This window comes from Hirsutella rhossiliensis (assembly GCF_020360975.1).
Source record: "Hirsutella rhossiliensis strain HR02 chromosome Unknown scaffold00003, whole genome shotgun sequence".
NCBI lineage: Eukaryota > Fungi > Ascomycota > Sordariomycetes > Hypocreales > Ophiocordycipitaceae > Hirsutella > Hirsutella rhossiliensis.
Window position 1 is genome coordinate 4,789,821 of NW_025408669.1, and position 12,645 is coordinate 4,802,465.

At 57.0% G+C, this 12,645-nt stretch overlaps 4 protein-coding genes across 4 annotated transcripts; 3 read left to right on the forward strand and 1 right to left on the reverse strand.

Annotated features, from left to right (window-relative positions):
* Nucleotides 1-3,457: 3,457 nt before the first annotated feature.
* Nucleotides 3,458-5,840, forward strand: HRG_03716 (fungal specific transcription factor domain-containing protein; the record flags this gene model as incomplete). The annotated part of the gene is made up of 9 exons (XM_044862187.1): nucleotides 3,458-3,665; nucleotides 3,724-3,766; nucleotides 3,828-3,855; nucleotides 3,922-4,004; nucleotides 4,117-4,179; nucleotides 4,258-4,274; nucleotides 4,321-4,658; nucleotides 4,716-5,515; nucleotides 5,585-5,840. 9 exons carry the CDS (start codon nucleotides 3,458-3,460, stop codon nucleotides 5,838-5,840), a joined length of 1,836 nt encoding a protein of 611 aa, XP_044723213.1.
* Nucleotides 5,841-6,341: 501 nt separating this feature from the next.
* Nucleotides 6,342-7,903, reverse strand: HRG_03717 (mob1/phocein family domain-containing protein; the record flags this gene model as incomplete). Its single annotated transcript, XM_044862188.1, has 2 exons — nucleotides 6,342-7,631; nucleotides 7,688-7,903. The coding sequence occupies 2 exons, from the start codon at nucleotides 7,901-7,903 to the stop codon at nucleotides 6,342-6,344; spliced, it is 1,506 nt and encodes a 501-aa protein (XP_044723214.1).
* A 367-nt stretch (nucleotides 7,904-8,270) lies between these two features.
* Nucleotides 8,271-9,669, forward strand: HRG_03718 (cobW/HypB/UreG, nucleotide-binding domain-containing protein; the record flags this gene model as incomplete). The annotated part of the gene is made up of 6 exons (XM_044862189.1): nucleotides 8,271-8,370; nucleotides 8,429-8,512; nucleotides 8,568-8,579; nucleotides 8,632-8,728; nucleotides 8,773-9,280; nucleotides 9,340-9,669. The coding sequence occupies 6 exons, from the start codon at nucleotides 8,271-8,273 to the stop codon at nucleotides 9,667-9,669; spliced, it is 1,131 nt and encodes a 376-aa protein (XP_044723215.1).
* Nucleotides 9,670-10,603: 934 nt separating this feature from the next.
* On the forward strand, nucleotides 10,604-12,627 carry HRG_03719 (NOT2 / NOT3 / NOT5 family domain-containing protein; the record flags this gene model as incomplete). The annotated part of the gene is made up of 8 exons (XM_044862190.1): nucleotides 10,604-10,685; nucleotides 10,754-10,898; nucleotides 11,194-11,645; nucleotides 11,694-11,771; nucleotides 11,841-12,042; nucleotides 12,096-12,305; nucleotides 12,361-12,502; nucleotides 12,562-12,627. 8 exons carry the CDS (start codon nucleotides 10,604-10,606, stop codon nucleotides 12,625-12,627), a joined length of 1,377 nt encoding a protein of 458 aa, XP_044723216.1.
* Nucleotides 12,628-12,645: the final 18 nt, after the last annotated feature.

Genomic DNA, 12,645 nt, shown 5'->3' on the forward strand with positions numbered 1-12,645 from the left:
TGTTGTGTCCAGACTGGGACACACTCTTCAATGTGGTTCAACGGGGTCCCGAGGTCTCACCAAGGACGACTGTCCAGTCAAATGTCCATAGCCCGCTTGCCTCGAATCTGCGAGAGCGTGGGAAAGACGGTCATGGATATGATTTGTTCCATCGAGATGCCCGAGCATGCACGAGTAGAAGAAAGCTCAGGGTCCTGACGCGAATGCGGGATTCACCCGGAGCTCCGGCAGGAGCCCTTTTCGTGGTTCTCTTTTCTTGATGAAAACCAAAAAAAAATGGGGGTCAAAGTTGTACTGTATCGTGTGAAGCTCCAGGGAGGGGAGCCTTATCTACTGTAATATGCCGTCGGGATGGCAGAGCGGTGGGCGGCGTGCCCAAAGAGGAAGCAACTAGACAACACCGAGTAATCAAACATGCACTCCTGATTTTCAAACATGCACTCCGACTTAAACCCCATTTGGAAGAGAGCCCCACCAAAATTTGGCGCGGCGCGTTCCCAACGCCGTGGCCGCCGCGGCTTGCCGCCGGCGCCCGAGGCCACCTCTGCACACACGTTCGTTCGTTTTGAAGCCATCGTTTTGAAGCTATCACCAACTATTCAGCACACCACACCAACGCCGCCACCGCCGCCGCCGCCTACCGCACAACCGTCACGATGAATTCGACCGATCGCAACATGAATACAAACAGACGATGCCCTCACTTCCACAGGCGCCGCCGGCTCACAGGGTACTACGTAATGCCACCGCCTACAACACATGTGCCTGTATACACACAGGCGCCGCCGGCGGCATCGTACGTCTACCCGATGCCACCTACGCCCTCACAGTGGCAGCAGGGCCGCCCCTCGGCACAGGGACATCACGATAGCTGCCTGTGGGCACAGCCGCCGGTACAGTCGCAAGGGACGGCAAGGGAGCCTGCCCGACAGCCAGGGGATCAGAGGGACACGGCGCCATACAATTTTGGTAGGCAGGCCGGGCATACGTTCGTCCCTTACGTGCCTCGTCCTCCGCCGCGTCAGACGGATCAGACGGATCCTACGGATCCTCCGGCACCGTCACAGTCATAGTCACGGCGTTGATTGATCTCACGGGCGGTAGTCAAAGGTGTGCACATTGTATATATATCGGAAAATAGGTCGGGCCGGGCGTATTGATATATTTGAACGACTCCAAGGAACGCAGCTTCCAGCGTTGGTGATAATTAAATGCTGATTGAATGCGACCGGGCGGCAGCCGCGGCGGCCACGGCGTTGGGAACGCGCCGCGCCAAATTTTGGTGGGGCTCTCTTCCAAATGGGGTTTAAGTCGGAGTGCATGTTTGAAAATCAGGAGTGCATGTTTGATTACTCGACAACACCTGCGGCAGGGGTCCAGATCTGGCAACCTTCACTTTCCCTCCCGGCCTCTTTCAACTCCAACAGCTTTCTCGTGTCCAGATCAAGCTTCGTTGGCCGCTCCCCACCAGCGATGCAGGCTCGTCACTAACGCCGGCAGCCGCTGTTCATCAAACAAAGCCGCTTCTCTTGGGTCCCGTTCGAGCAGGGCAGAAAGGGCAGAGAAGGGCAGACTCCATCCGCATGCGCAGCGCCGGCCATCCCGACTCTACGTCGCTACATCGGCATGCACGGAGCAGTTCCCGGCAAGCAGCCCGAGAAGCGTGCAGGGGATCCGTACGACGTGTGCCCTTCTCGAGTCGTGTCCTCGATGGATGCCCGAAGGAGCAACTGGGGAAGCGCTCAAAACCGACCAAGTCTTCACTTCGAGCGTTACTTTGCGGATCCCGCCGCCCTGCACTCGTCGGCCGTCTTATCTGCAAACATGGGCTCCACGCCAGGCGTCGTGGCCCATGTACAGTACAGACGGACATGCAGACCTGGCTGAGCGGACGGAGCTCTCTCTGCCTCGCCCCGTCTCCAGGCCAGCGCCGACTTGGGCCGTGACATCCCTCTGGAACCAGGACCATACTGCATGTCGCCAGCGCACGCAAATCTGGCCCTGCCTTGGCCGAGACGCGGAATCTGCTCGGCATCATTCAGGTCCGCCCCCATTCCGTGCCCCGACACACACAGTACGGTGTACGCTGGGGCTTCACAAGTACGGACAAGGGAGTGGACCGCGGCAAGCATTACATCGCTATTCTAGGGCAACTGCCAACCCCTGCCAGAAGCAGGCACAGCCAACCTTATTTATACCAAAGCCTCCGCTGTCCAATCCGCATCCGCAGTCGAGTGCTGATGATCTCTCTCTGGCTATTGAAGCAGCCATCCGGCGTCCGACAAAGGTGATTGCGTCCACTATCTGCCATGTTGACCCCCCCCTCGGCGGCTTGGTACGGGACCCGCGGACCGCAACGGACCAAGACCTGGCGGTGAGACTTCCTATTTCTGCTTTTTGCACCATGACTCGTGCCTGTCCAGTACCGCCAAGGCGCAGTCCCGTACATGTGCCAAGCTGCTTCTTAGACGCTAACTTGAGATACTTTACATGATTTTCGCAGCGCCGTCGGTGAAAGCGTTCAAAAGTCTTCATAATCTCGTCGCCCTTGCGCACGTTTGAAGCCACTGCGAGCCGCCATCCATGTCCAGTGAGAAAGCATCCGGCACTGTCTCATAGCCTGTTCGTCTCCGTCTCCCGTTGTACTTCTCTTATCCGATCCCCTGGCCACACAAAGCCTTTCCCACACAGTCGCGGCTGTCAAATACGCTTCTATTGCATGTCACGAGGGTCACGATAACCCACCGCTGACATGAATTGCGACTTGACGTATGCTAGCCTGTTCTCGAGCCTCTTTTCTTGGCGGATTCTACCGTCGCTTATCTATCCGCATCGGCCGACAATGAAGAAGCTGACCTCTCACAGCAGAAAGAAGGGTACAATCGTTTCATCGGCAGACTGTAGATGCAGCACTCGGCTGGCCTACGACAACCCTGGTCTTGAGAGGTTAAGAAGTCTTGCACGAGGCCATCATCAGCACCCGCACGTCCATCCATAATTCATTGACATTTCGCTCACTCCTCTCCGTTGAAGATTTGCACCTTCAACCAGCGTGCGAGTCAATCACAGCTCCCTCAGTGTTGGGGGACCAAACCGGATCTTCTTTGCCTCTCTGGCTCGCCACTTTCAGCCGAACGTATTGGACCCTTCGGCTCGTCCTCATCATTTCGTCTGTTTTTCAACACATCCTTCGTCGCCAAATGCTTTGACCAGCCAAGCAGCCTTGAGCAGGCATCGCCTCGACATATGCTCAGTCCATGTCCTGTGACATCAGTCGGTTCAGAGAGGCCCGGTCTGCACTTTCTCTGGCATCTTCATCGCCACTGATTTCAATCATCTCTTCGTCAAGCATGCAAATGGCCCCGGAAGGCTCGCCGCTCAGCCCCTGATACTTCCCGCCAGCGCATCAGCTGACAGAGACTCACCTGCTTTCCGATTGTGGCAGTAACCAGCCTCCATGGACGACCACTACCGTCACTTCCTGACGTCCGTGTCGGAAGTGCCGGGCTACTTCACCTCGGCCCCTGAGGAAGCCGACCTGTCTCCAGACAGTGGAATTTCCATGCCCGCGCGCGGCACCCCCTTGCCGGATTCGCATCAGAATCTGGAGCACCCTGGAAACTTCCCGGATCCAGTGTTTATCAGCTCCTCCAGACCTTCAAAAGGTCGGAGGAAGTTGGGAGCCGGGTCCGGGAATGGCACAGACCCAGTGAAACATCGCAGGACGAGGTCTGGCTGCTTTGTCTGTCGGAGCAGACGAGTCAAGGTGAGTTTGAACGGGAAAGGCCGTCGAAGCATGTCGCTTACATTAAAACCACAAATCACAGTGTGACGAGACGCATCCCGTATGCCAGCGTATGTCTACCATTCACTCTTGAGGGCCTGATACTACGGGCACAATGGCTTATTTAACCATTCCAGGCTGCAAGAAAGGCAATCGCGACTGTGTCTATCCAGACCCTCCCGCTCCAAAGGGACTTTCGAGTCAGGACGTATCAAAGAACGTCGCTCTCGCAACGCAACAATCTAGCTTGAAGCTGTCCAATAATGGCGAAGAAGGCGAATTGGGAAAGCATACGGAGCTGACGACGATTCTCGACGAGGATGACTCCGCAGAGCCTCCATCTCCGGAGCGATCTGGCTCACAAACGCTCGGGATGGCGAATATGGCACCCGCCGGTAAAACCCGGCGTGTTGCAAGGCAAAGCTCAGAGAGCCCATCACGCGGGCTGACAGAAAACTCCTCCCCGCATTCAGCTTCGACCGCCGGGGCCGTGAGCGTGAACACGATGCCGCCTTCGGAGCTTGATCTTTCTCCAGACGGACGGGGGGATTGGTCGCATTTGCCTCCAGATTTCCAGCGTCATCTTAACTACTTCGTCGCGAACATTACAAACTATCACTACAGCATAGCCAACGACGGAGACGAATTCTTCACCGCCATCTTGCCTACCATGGCCGTCAAACATGAGCCTCTGCTACACGCGGTAGTAGGCTTCTCTGCGTATCACGCAATGCTGCAGGACCCAGATGGGCAGCTTCAAGACTTCCTCAAATACTACAACGGAGGGGTCACTCTGCTGCTCGAGTGTCTGAAACGCAAGGAGGCTAATAACGTGCCTACACTGGTCACCATTCTGCAGCTGGCCACCATGGAGGTAAGCTTCTTTCAAGGCTTGCCTCGTCCCTCAGCACGGCTAATCATCAAATGACAGGAGTTTCTAGGTGACTGGGTGAACCTAATGGGGCACCAAAAGGCCGCGTTCGAAATCATCACGGAAATCTTCGAGCCAGAAACAGTCATGCACACGGCGGTGGGCAGGGCATGCCTGAACTGGTACAGCCGATATGACAGCTACGTGGCTATCATGGGCGGCTTCCCCACGGAGCTATCTCGCGAGTGGTTCGACTGCATGACCGAGTATAGCCAATCTCAGGTCACAGCTAGCCCCGACGATCTGCGCTGGAGGATTGACGATCGCTCCGCACGTTTGAGGTCCATTTCGTATGACATGTCTATGCTCTATGCCCGGGGGAGCCGAGGGCAGATTTCCCTCCAAGACTTTTGTCGCGAGCACCAACGAGTGACGCGCAAGCTGCACGAGTGGAGGAGTTCGTGGGATCCGGCCTTGATGGACCCCAAATACCTCGTCACTGATTTTTACTACCGGAAACCCCTTGACCCCGGAGACATTGTTGATCCTTACAAGCCCGGGGTCCTCTTTAAGCCGCCCCTTTTCACCACGACGCTGATAGCCGCCGAATGGCATTCCATCATGATTATGCATCTGTCTCAAGCGGCCAACATGCCACCAAGCCAACTGTTCGTCAAGTTTGGAGAGCATGCCTTTGCAGCCTGCCAGTACTTTGAGTCGGTGGAATTCTGGCCCTCGAAGCCAAAGGGATCCATGGTTTCGTTGCAGCCGTGCATCTCCATTGCCGCACTGTTTCTTCCCCAAGACAGCAAGCATCAGATGTGGATTCGCCGCAAGTTTGCTTGCCTGGACATCCTGGGGTAGGTTTTTCCTGGCACACCTCGCTTGAACCCCGTGGCCTTGTCTCGAATTCTAACGCCGTCGACAAGATGTATCCATCCCACGACGCGTCGGATCAAAATGGCCAAAGTGTTCCGCGATCCGTCGTGCGCGCACTGGTGGCTGCCCAATGACGAGGGGTTGACGCCGGTGTTGCAGAGCATCCGCGCCTTTGCCGACGAGCGAAACGCGGCGGCTGTGGATGCCCAGGTGGATAACATCCGCGAAGTGAGGCACCTGTTTGCCAAGCTGGAGATTGGCGCCCAGGACGACGACGCTGCGGGGAGTAAAGGGAGGAGTTCATGATGGGCCCGAAGTATCTGCCATGGAGATGCCTGACCGACCGTTCGAGACGCGCTTTTGACGTGTGGAACTCGACCAACAACAGCCTGTGAAGGGGACTTCTGAATCAGACGCTTGACAGGAGTCGAACTGGAAGAAACCCCAACAGAGCTGTATGAATTAGGCCACATCTTGTGCATAGCGGGGCGGTTGGTGCTCAAGTGTTTCAAAGGATAAAGCAGAGAGATGGGGAACAAGAAGAATCAAAAGGGGAGAGGTACATCTGCGATTGGCTCGAACTTTGGGTAAGGAAAGGATTGGAAAATGTGTCGGTGCGTGCAAACACAGAGGGTCAGTTGCGGCAGACGGCTCCAGGACGTAGAGATCCATAGCATCAGCGAGAAATCTAGTTTACAAGACTTTACGCTGACGTGCCTGCTCCCATCGTGACATGATAGAAGGCCGCTTGAATTATCTTGGATCGTCCATGGTGATTCCTCCAATGGGGTATGACGCACTTTCTCGCTACTTGTCCGCCTTTGACTCTTCCGTCGCCGATACCTCTGCCGTCTCTGCCTTCGCCGCTGTCTCTTCAGTTAGATCAGTGCCAGGCTCCTCGAGTTTTTCCAACGTTGGCTCCTCTGCTACTTCGGCAGCCGGCTCGGGATCTGGTGGCGCTTCCTCCTCGGGCGCCTCAGCAGGCTGGGCTGGGGCTTCATTTTTGCCAGCGATTTCTGCCGACGAGTCGGCCGAGCCATCTGGGTGAGCGGCATCATCATTATGTTCATCGTGCTCTGGCTGCGCCGTGGTGTCTGTTTGTCCCGCGTCCACGGGCTCTGCCGGGTCTGTCGATTCCTGCACCTCCCTGGGGGCCGACGCTGTCTGTGACGGCGCCCTGACTGGCGCGGCCTGCTCCACAATGACGGGAATCTCTGCCGCCTCGGGCTCATGCTCTTCTGCGGGCGGCTGCGGCGGGTCGGACGCGTGCACATTCAACAACTTGCCCGAGGCAGTATCCGCATCCTCCTCGTCAGTCTCCATCACCGTCGTCACAGCACTTCCTGTAGAGGGACTGCTCCTAATATGTCTCCGAGTATTGGTGCGGCCAACCGAGTGCAAGCCGTCGTCGTCGCCGAATCCTCCGCGCTGCTGCATTGTCGGCTTCAAGATGGTCGGAGGCGGCTTTTCGGCCTCTGGTTCGGAGACCGCGTCGTCGAGACCCTCGGCCTCTGGTGGAAGCTTATAGTTCTCTGCAGGCAGCAGGTCGTACAAGTCGCACACTGTCTTGAAGAAAACGTAGAGGCCCGTCTGCCCCTCGACAGTCCAGAACACGCTGCGATGCTGGAACCAGGCATGGGCGAATATTCGGTGCAGTCTCCGAAAGACATTGACCAAGTTTTTAATGCCCAAGTTCTTGTTGTGCGTGTCACTCAAGACGACGAATCTGCTCGGGAAGATCTTTTGGTCGGACACGACATTGGCGGCCCAGTCGAGGGTGTGACAGCAGTAGTCGATGGCGCAGCAACTCTTGGGCTGCTCGTGGACAGCGCAGAGAAACTGCCACTCCGAGGCTCGCATCTCGGGGCACGTGCCTGCGCTGCATGGAGGGGAGTCGAAGAGGAAGCCGACAATGAGGGAGTTGCACTGGGAGATGAGGAAGCGGCACAGTTCGTAGAGCCAGAGGGTGCGGTCGATGCCGGGCGGGGGTTGAGCGAGATGCAGAGCCGTCGTACGCGTGAGGGCCTGCGTCGAGGAAGCTGTGTGGTGGTAGTGCAGGGCGGCGAGGTGCTCTTGGAGCTGGAAGGCGGAGTCAAGCTGGCGACTCGTGTCAGCTTTGAAGGCCTGGGCAGGGTCAAGGAGGTCCGTCGTGCCTCGTTCAAGGGGATGAGCGGCGGCCCGGCGGCCATGTCAGCCGCCCTTGTTCCGGGATGGACGCGCCTCCTCGAGTTGGCGTCGAGCAGCGTCTGCTCCATCTGGGTATCGTGTGGGCTGACGGTGACGCCGCCCGAGGGAGACTTGGGGCCGAGCTGAATCTCTGCCGGCGGCGGCGGACTCGGCAGTCGAGGCGAGCTCGATGCCAGCGCCATTGTTGCCGGCGGAGGAGGACGCCGCGAAGTCGAGCGGAGGATTCGTCAGGTCGGCCTGCTCGTTGGCTGGAGGCGGCAGGGCCTTGAAGGAGCCCGGGGCGTCGACCGGTGTGCGTGCTGAAGATGGTCGCCAAGCCGGCCTCGTGCGGTTGGATGGCCTTTGTCGCGCTTATGTAATGAATTCCGCCACAGTGCTCTAGAGTCTCATTAGTACGATTTGGCCCGCCTGTGCTTCGACTCGGCTCCTAGTTCCTACACAGTAGTTTCGTGATTCGTCTCCCTTGAAGGCGGCATTAATAGCTCAGTTGTGGATTCCTTTTTTTTTAAAAACACTTCAAGCCTGGCGCCTGCCATCACAGCAGGGAACATGGATTTTGACGAGGATGCCCCTCCAGAGCTGGTCGACACCGCGGGGGGGGTTCATCAGGACGGAATCTCAGTGAAAGTTCCCATCACGATAGTTACAGGTATGCTCAGAACCGCCGGAAAAAAGAAGAGAAATATATCTAACAAGGGTCGAACTAGGTTATCTTGGCGCCGGCAAGACCACTCTGTTAAACTACATCCTTACAGCCCAGCATGGCAAGAAGATAGCGGTCATTATGAATGGTTTGGAAGCCCTCCATCTGCCCGGAGCATGAAACAGCTGCTGACATTGAATCAGAGTTTGGTGACTGTAAGTGGGCGGACCAGAAAAGAAACATGGGAGTCGTCTCACCGTCATGCAGCACTCGACATTGAAAAGTCCTTGACCGTCAACAAAGGCGAGGAGACGTTCGAGGAGTGGCTCGAGGTTGGAAATGGCTGCATCTGCTGCTCCGTCAAGTGCATCGGCCCACCCAGCTGCTCTTGTCCGTCACTGCTGATAGCTCGCGTAGGGATACCGGGGTGAATGCCATCGAGTCACTCATGGAGAAGAAGGGCGCCTTTGACTACATTCTGCTTGAAACAACCGGCCTAGCGGATCCCGGCAACATTGCACCGCTTTTCTGGGTAGATGACGGCTTGGGGAGTACGATATATCTCGATGGAATCGTCACGTTGGTAGACGCAAAGAACATTCTTCGCAGCCTCGACGACCCGAGCGGCAAGGTCGACGGTCCCGAGCCGCACGACCACAGGGGTCCGTTGATGACGACGGCACACGTGCAAATTTCGCACGCCGATGTGCTCGTCATAAACAAAGCAGACTTGGTGAGCGAGGACGAGCTGCGTCGGGTGCGAGAAAGAATCGAGTCCATCAACGGCCTCGCCAAGATTCATGTCACGGAGAATAGCGTCATCCCCCAGCTCGAGGGCTTCTTGCTGGATCTGCACGCCTACGACCAATTCAATGAGCACGAGGCCAAAGTCAAGGGCCACAGCCATCTGGATCCCGTGAGTTGCGGGATCCCTTTTCTCGGAATCCGAAACATGGGTTTGGCTGACCGCACCAGGCTATATCAACGATTTGCGTGCCCGTCCCTCGGCTACCCCCGCATCAGCTGGACGACGTCGATCGGTGGTTGCGCTCAGTGCTCTGGGATAGCAAAGTCCCAGGGTCGGAATGCAAGGGGGACTTTGAGATTCACCGCTCCAAGGGTCGCATCGTCTTGCAAAACGGAGACGTCAAGATGCTGCAAGGCGTCAGGGAAGTCTTTGAGTTGACGGAGCCTCCAGGCCTCCAGGAGCCACAGCCTGCTAGCGGGAAGATTATCTTCATCGGGAGGAGAATTGCCGAGGTGGATTTCGAGGGCAGCTTCAAGAGGGCAATCGACCAAAGTTAATGCTGAGCTCGGTAACATAATTCAGCACAGTCTCTGCATGCCGTTCAACACGCCGTACGAGCTGCCCCAGACCTGCAGCAACACGACGCTGATGTGCCGTACCGTACAGTGCGTGGCGTGCGTCAGGACAGAATAAAAGGAAAGGTATTTTATGGATACGGATACTTGCTCTGGACCATCGCTGTCCACCTCTATCCGTATCCGTAGTGTCAGCCTTGTTAGCTACCCCGTAGGCAGCTGCAGGTGACAAGGGAGTTGCGGGTGTGTGGTTGGCTAGAAAGCCGCGCTCGGCACGGACCCACTTGATTCCGGCGTTGTCCACTGGTAAGCCTTACTTAGCCTTCCCTCGACGACTCCAGCAAAAGATTCAAGAAGGCATCTCCCGACGACGACGACGACCGCGCGGGAATCACCCGAAACCGCTGCTTCCTTTACATGACCAACACCCAATCCCGCCAACGACTCGAGAACTCGACTGTGCGATTGATAGCCACCATGAATCGGCCAGGTAGGACAAGCCCCCGGCTGAACCCCCTTGGTTTCCTTGCCTCAGCCTTGGGCACCCCGCGCCAATATAATTCGACATCATCGACGATTGCCTCGCGCGCGCACAAACGGACGCCCTCCCTGTCGAAGCATGGCACCGGAAAGAGCCACAAGTTCTGTGCGGCTTCCTCAACCTCGGTTGGCGTGCCGAGGACCAGGTCAATTGAATCCACCCACTACACATCTTCGGTAGACCGAGTTCGACGACTTTCGATGCCCCGAGAAATGCGAACCCCAAATCACCAGACGACCAGACCAAGATATTGTGGCCTCGCCCTTCCACCCATGTCCTGTGTCGCGACAGGGCCCATTGCGTGAAAGGCGGCAGAATGCCGAAAGACGGAAAGGCTGACGAACCACACGAGCAGTACCACAAACATTACGGGGCATGCCCGGCAACTTTGGGAGCCAGCCCCAACCCCAGCAACCCGGCCGATCAGTATCGAGTCGGCTGCCGAACGGGAAACTAGGTACGAAGCAAAGGCGAGCCTGGTTTGCCAGTCTGACAACTCTGGCTGACTGATGTCTTGGACAACAGCGAACAACGGATCCGGCTGGGCCTTTGGGGGAGCTGTTCCTATGGGAGGCGCTGGTTTTCAAAACCAGGCACACCAGCTGGGCGGCAACGTCAGTTTTGCGCAGAGCTTGAGCGGGTCGCAACCTGCCACTCCTCTGGATCTGTCGTACGTACCTGCTCTTCTTTTCCCATTTCCCCTCCGTCACTCCCTCGCCCCAAGCCTAGCAGCCGCGGATCTGTCGACGATGCCCAAGAGGTTCAAATCCGCCCGCAGGGCCATCGACATGGCAGGGCGCGCAACCTCTCCTGGGCGCTCGCCTGGTCTGGCCTACTCCGCTGTAGTCAAGGGGTACTCTGCTCGACTTTCCGTTATCCTTTTCTCACTCGACTCTTGTCACCCCTCTCGCCTTATTTCCATCTTTCGCCGGTTTCCGAGGCAACACATGCTAACCAATCTCCAGAGAATTTCCTTCCCTGTCCAATAATTCGCAACTCAACAGCGGGAATCAGGGCTCGATGTGGTCGGCCAGCGGCTCCAGGAATCCTAATGGCCCTGTACAACGCAACCAACCCACGCCAGTCTCCTCCCAGACCACAGGCCAAGACGATCTGTTCAGCCCTGCACCCTCTTCTCGAATGCCGCCTAACCAAGGTTTGTCCCCCTTTGGCACCCGAATGCACGCGTCGGCGACCTCTCAGACCCAAATGAGCGGCATAGCCACGCCAAGAAAAGCTGCCATCGGCGAAATGTCGTCGAAAATCATTGCCAACAAGTCATCTTACCTAGGATTTGGCCCTCAAAACACGGGCCCGACGCATGTGCAAACCCACAGAGGCAACGGTCTGCTGAATGCTCTGTCTGCCAATAGTCGAGCAAATGAGGCACGGTCGCCGCCCGGAGCAGGATCTTCTGGTAATCTCGCCCTCTGTGACGTTTCCAAAGCTTGCTGACTCGATTCAGATTCAACGCGAGCACAAGGCGCCAAAAGACCCGAAGAACCGAGGCACAAATCAGGCCTGTTCCGCGAGGAAGGCTTCAGCAAGACTCTTGCCGGCGGCGACGGGACGATACAAGCAGCGGGCGGCCGAAGCTATCTTGGCGCCATAGGGAACGACGGGACGATGGGCAAGTCGAAAGACGACAAGGCAAATCAACATCCCGAGCCTGTTGACCCTCTTGCCGGAATGGCGGCGGTGGACAAGTGGGGCATCAAAGGCCTGCGGACTCTGATGAACAACTACCCCGATTTCCACGCCATGGTAGTGGGCATGGACCCGAACACGCTCGGGCTCGACTTGAGTTCCCAAGAGTAAGGCAGTTTTAGCCTTACAATCGGCTTTGCAAGATGCTAACGGTCGGCAGCCTCATTTCCCCCCAAATCTACTCCCTCTTCGACGAGCAGCCGCCCAGGCCGACGGTCACTTCCAGCAAGTTCCGACTACCAGACTGCTACAACGTGACGAATGTCCAGCCCATCGAGAGCAAGATCCAAAATTTCAACGAGGAAACGTTGTTCTGGATCTTCTACAGCTGTCCGCTCGACGTAAAACAACAAATGGCCGCTGCTGAACTGTGAGTATCTCGCACTCCCCTGCCACAACGTCCAAGCCCTACTGACACTTGGTAGGCACACTCGGAACTGGCGGTGGCACAAAAAGCTGCAGATCTGGCTCACCAAGGACGATCACATGACTCCTCAGATCTTAAGCCCCAGTCACGAGCGAGGCTACTACATTGTGTGGGACGCCAACAACTGGCGGAAAGACCGAGTAAAAGCCCCAGATCTAGCCACCGTGCCCAGCGGGTCAAGCTGACTGTTGCCTTGAAGAGAGAGTTCACGCTGCACTACCATGATCTGGACTCGTCGCTGGGTCAAGGGCCAGCGCTGGCCTAGGTGCCCCATTCAGGCTCG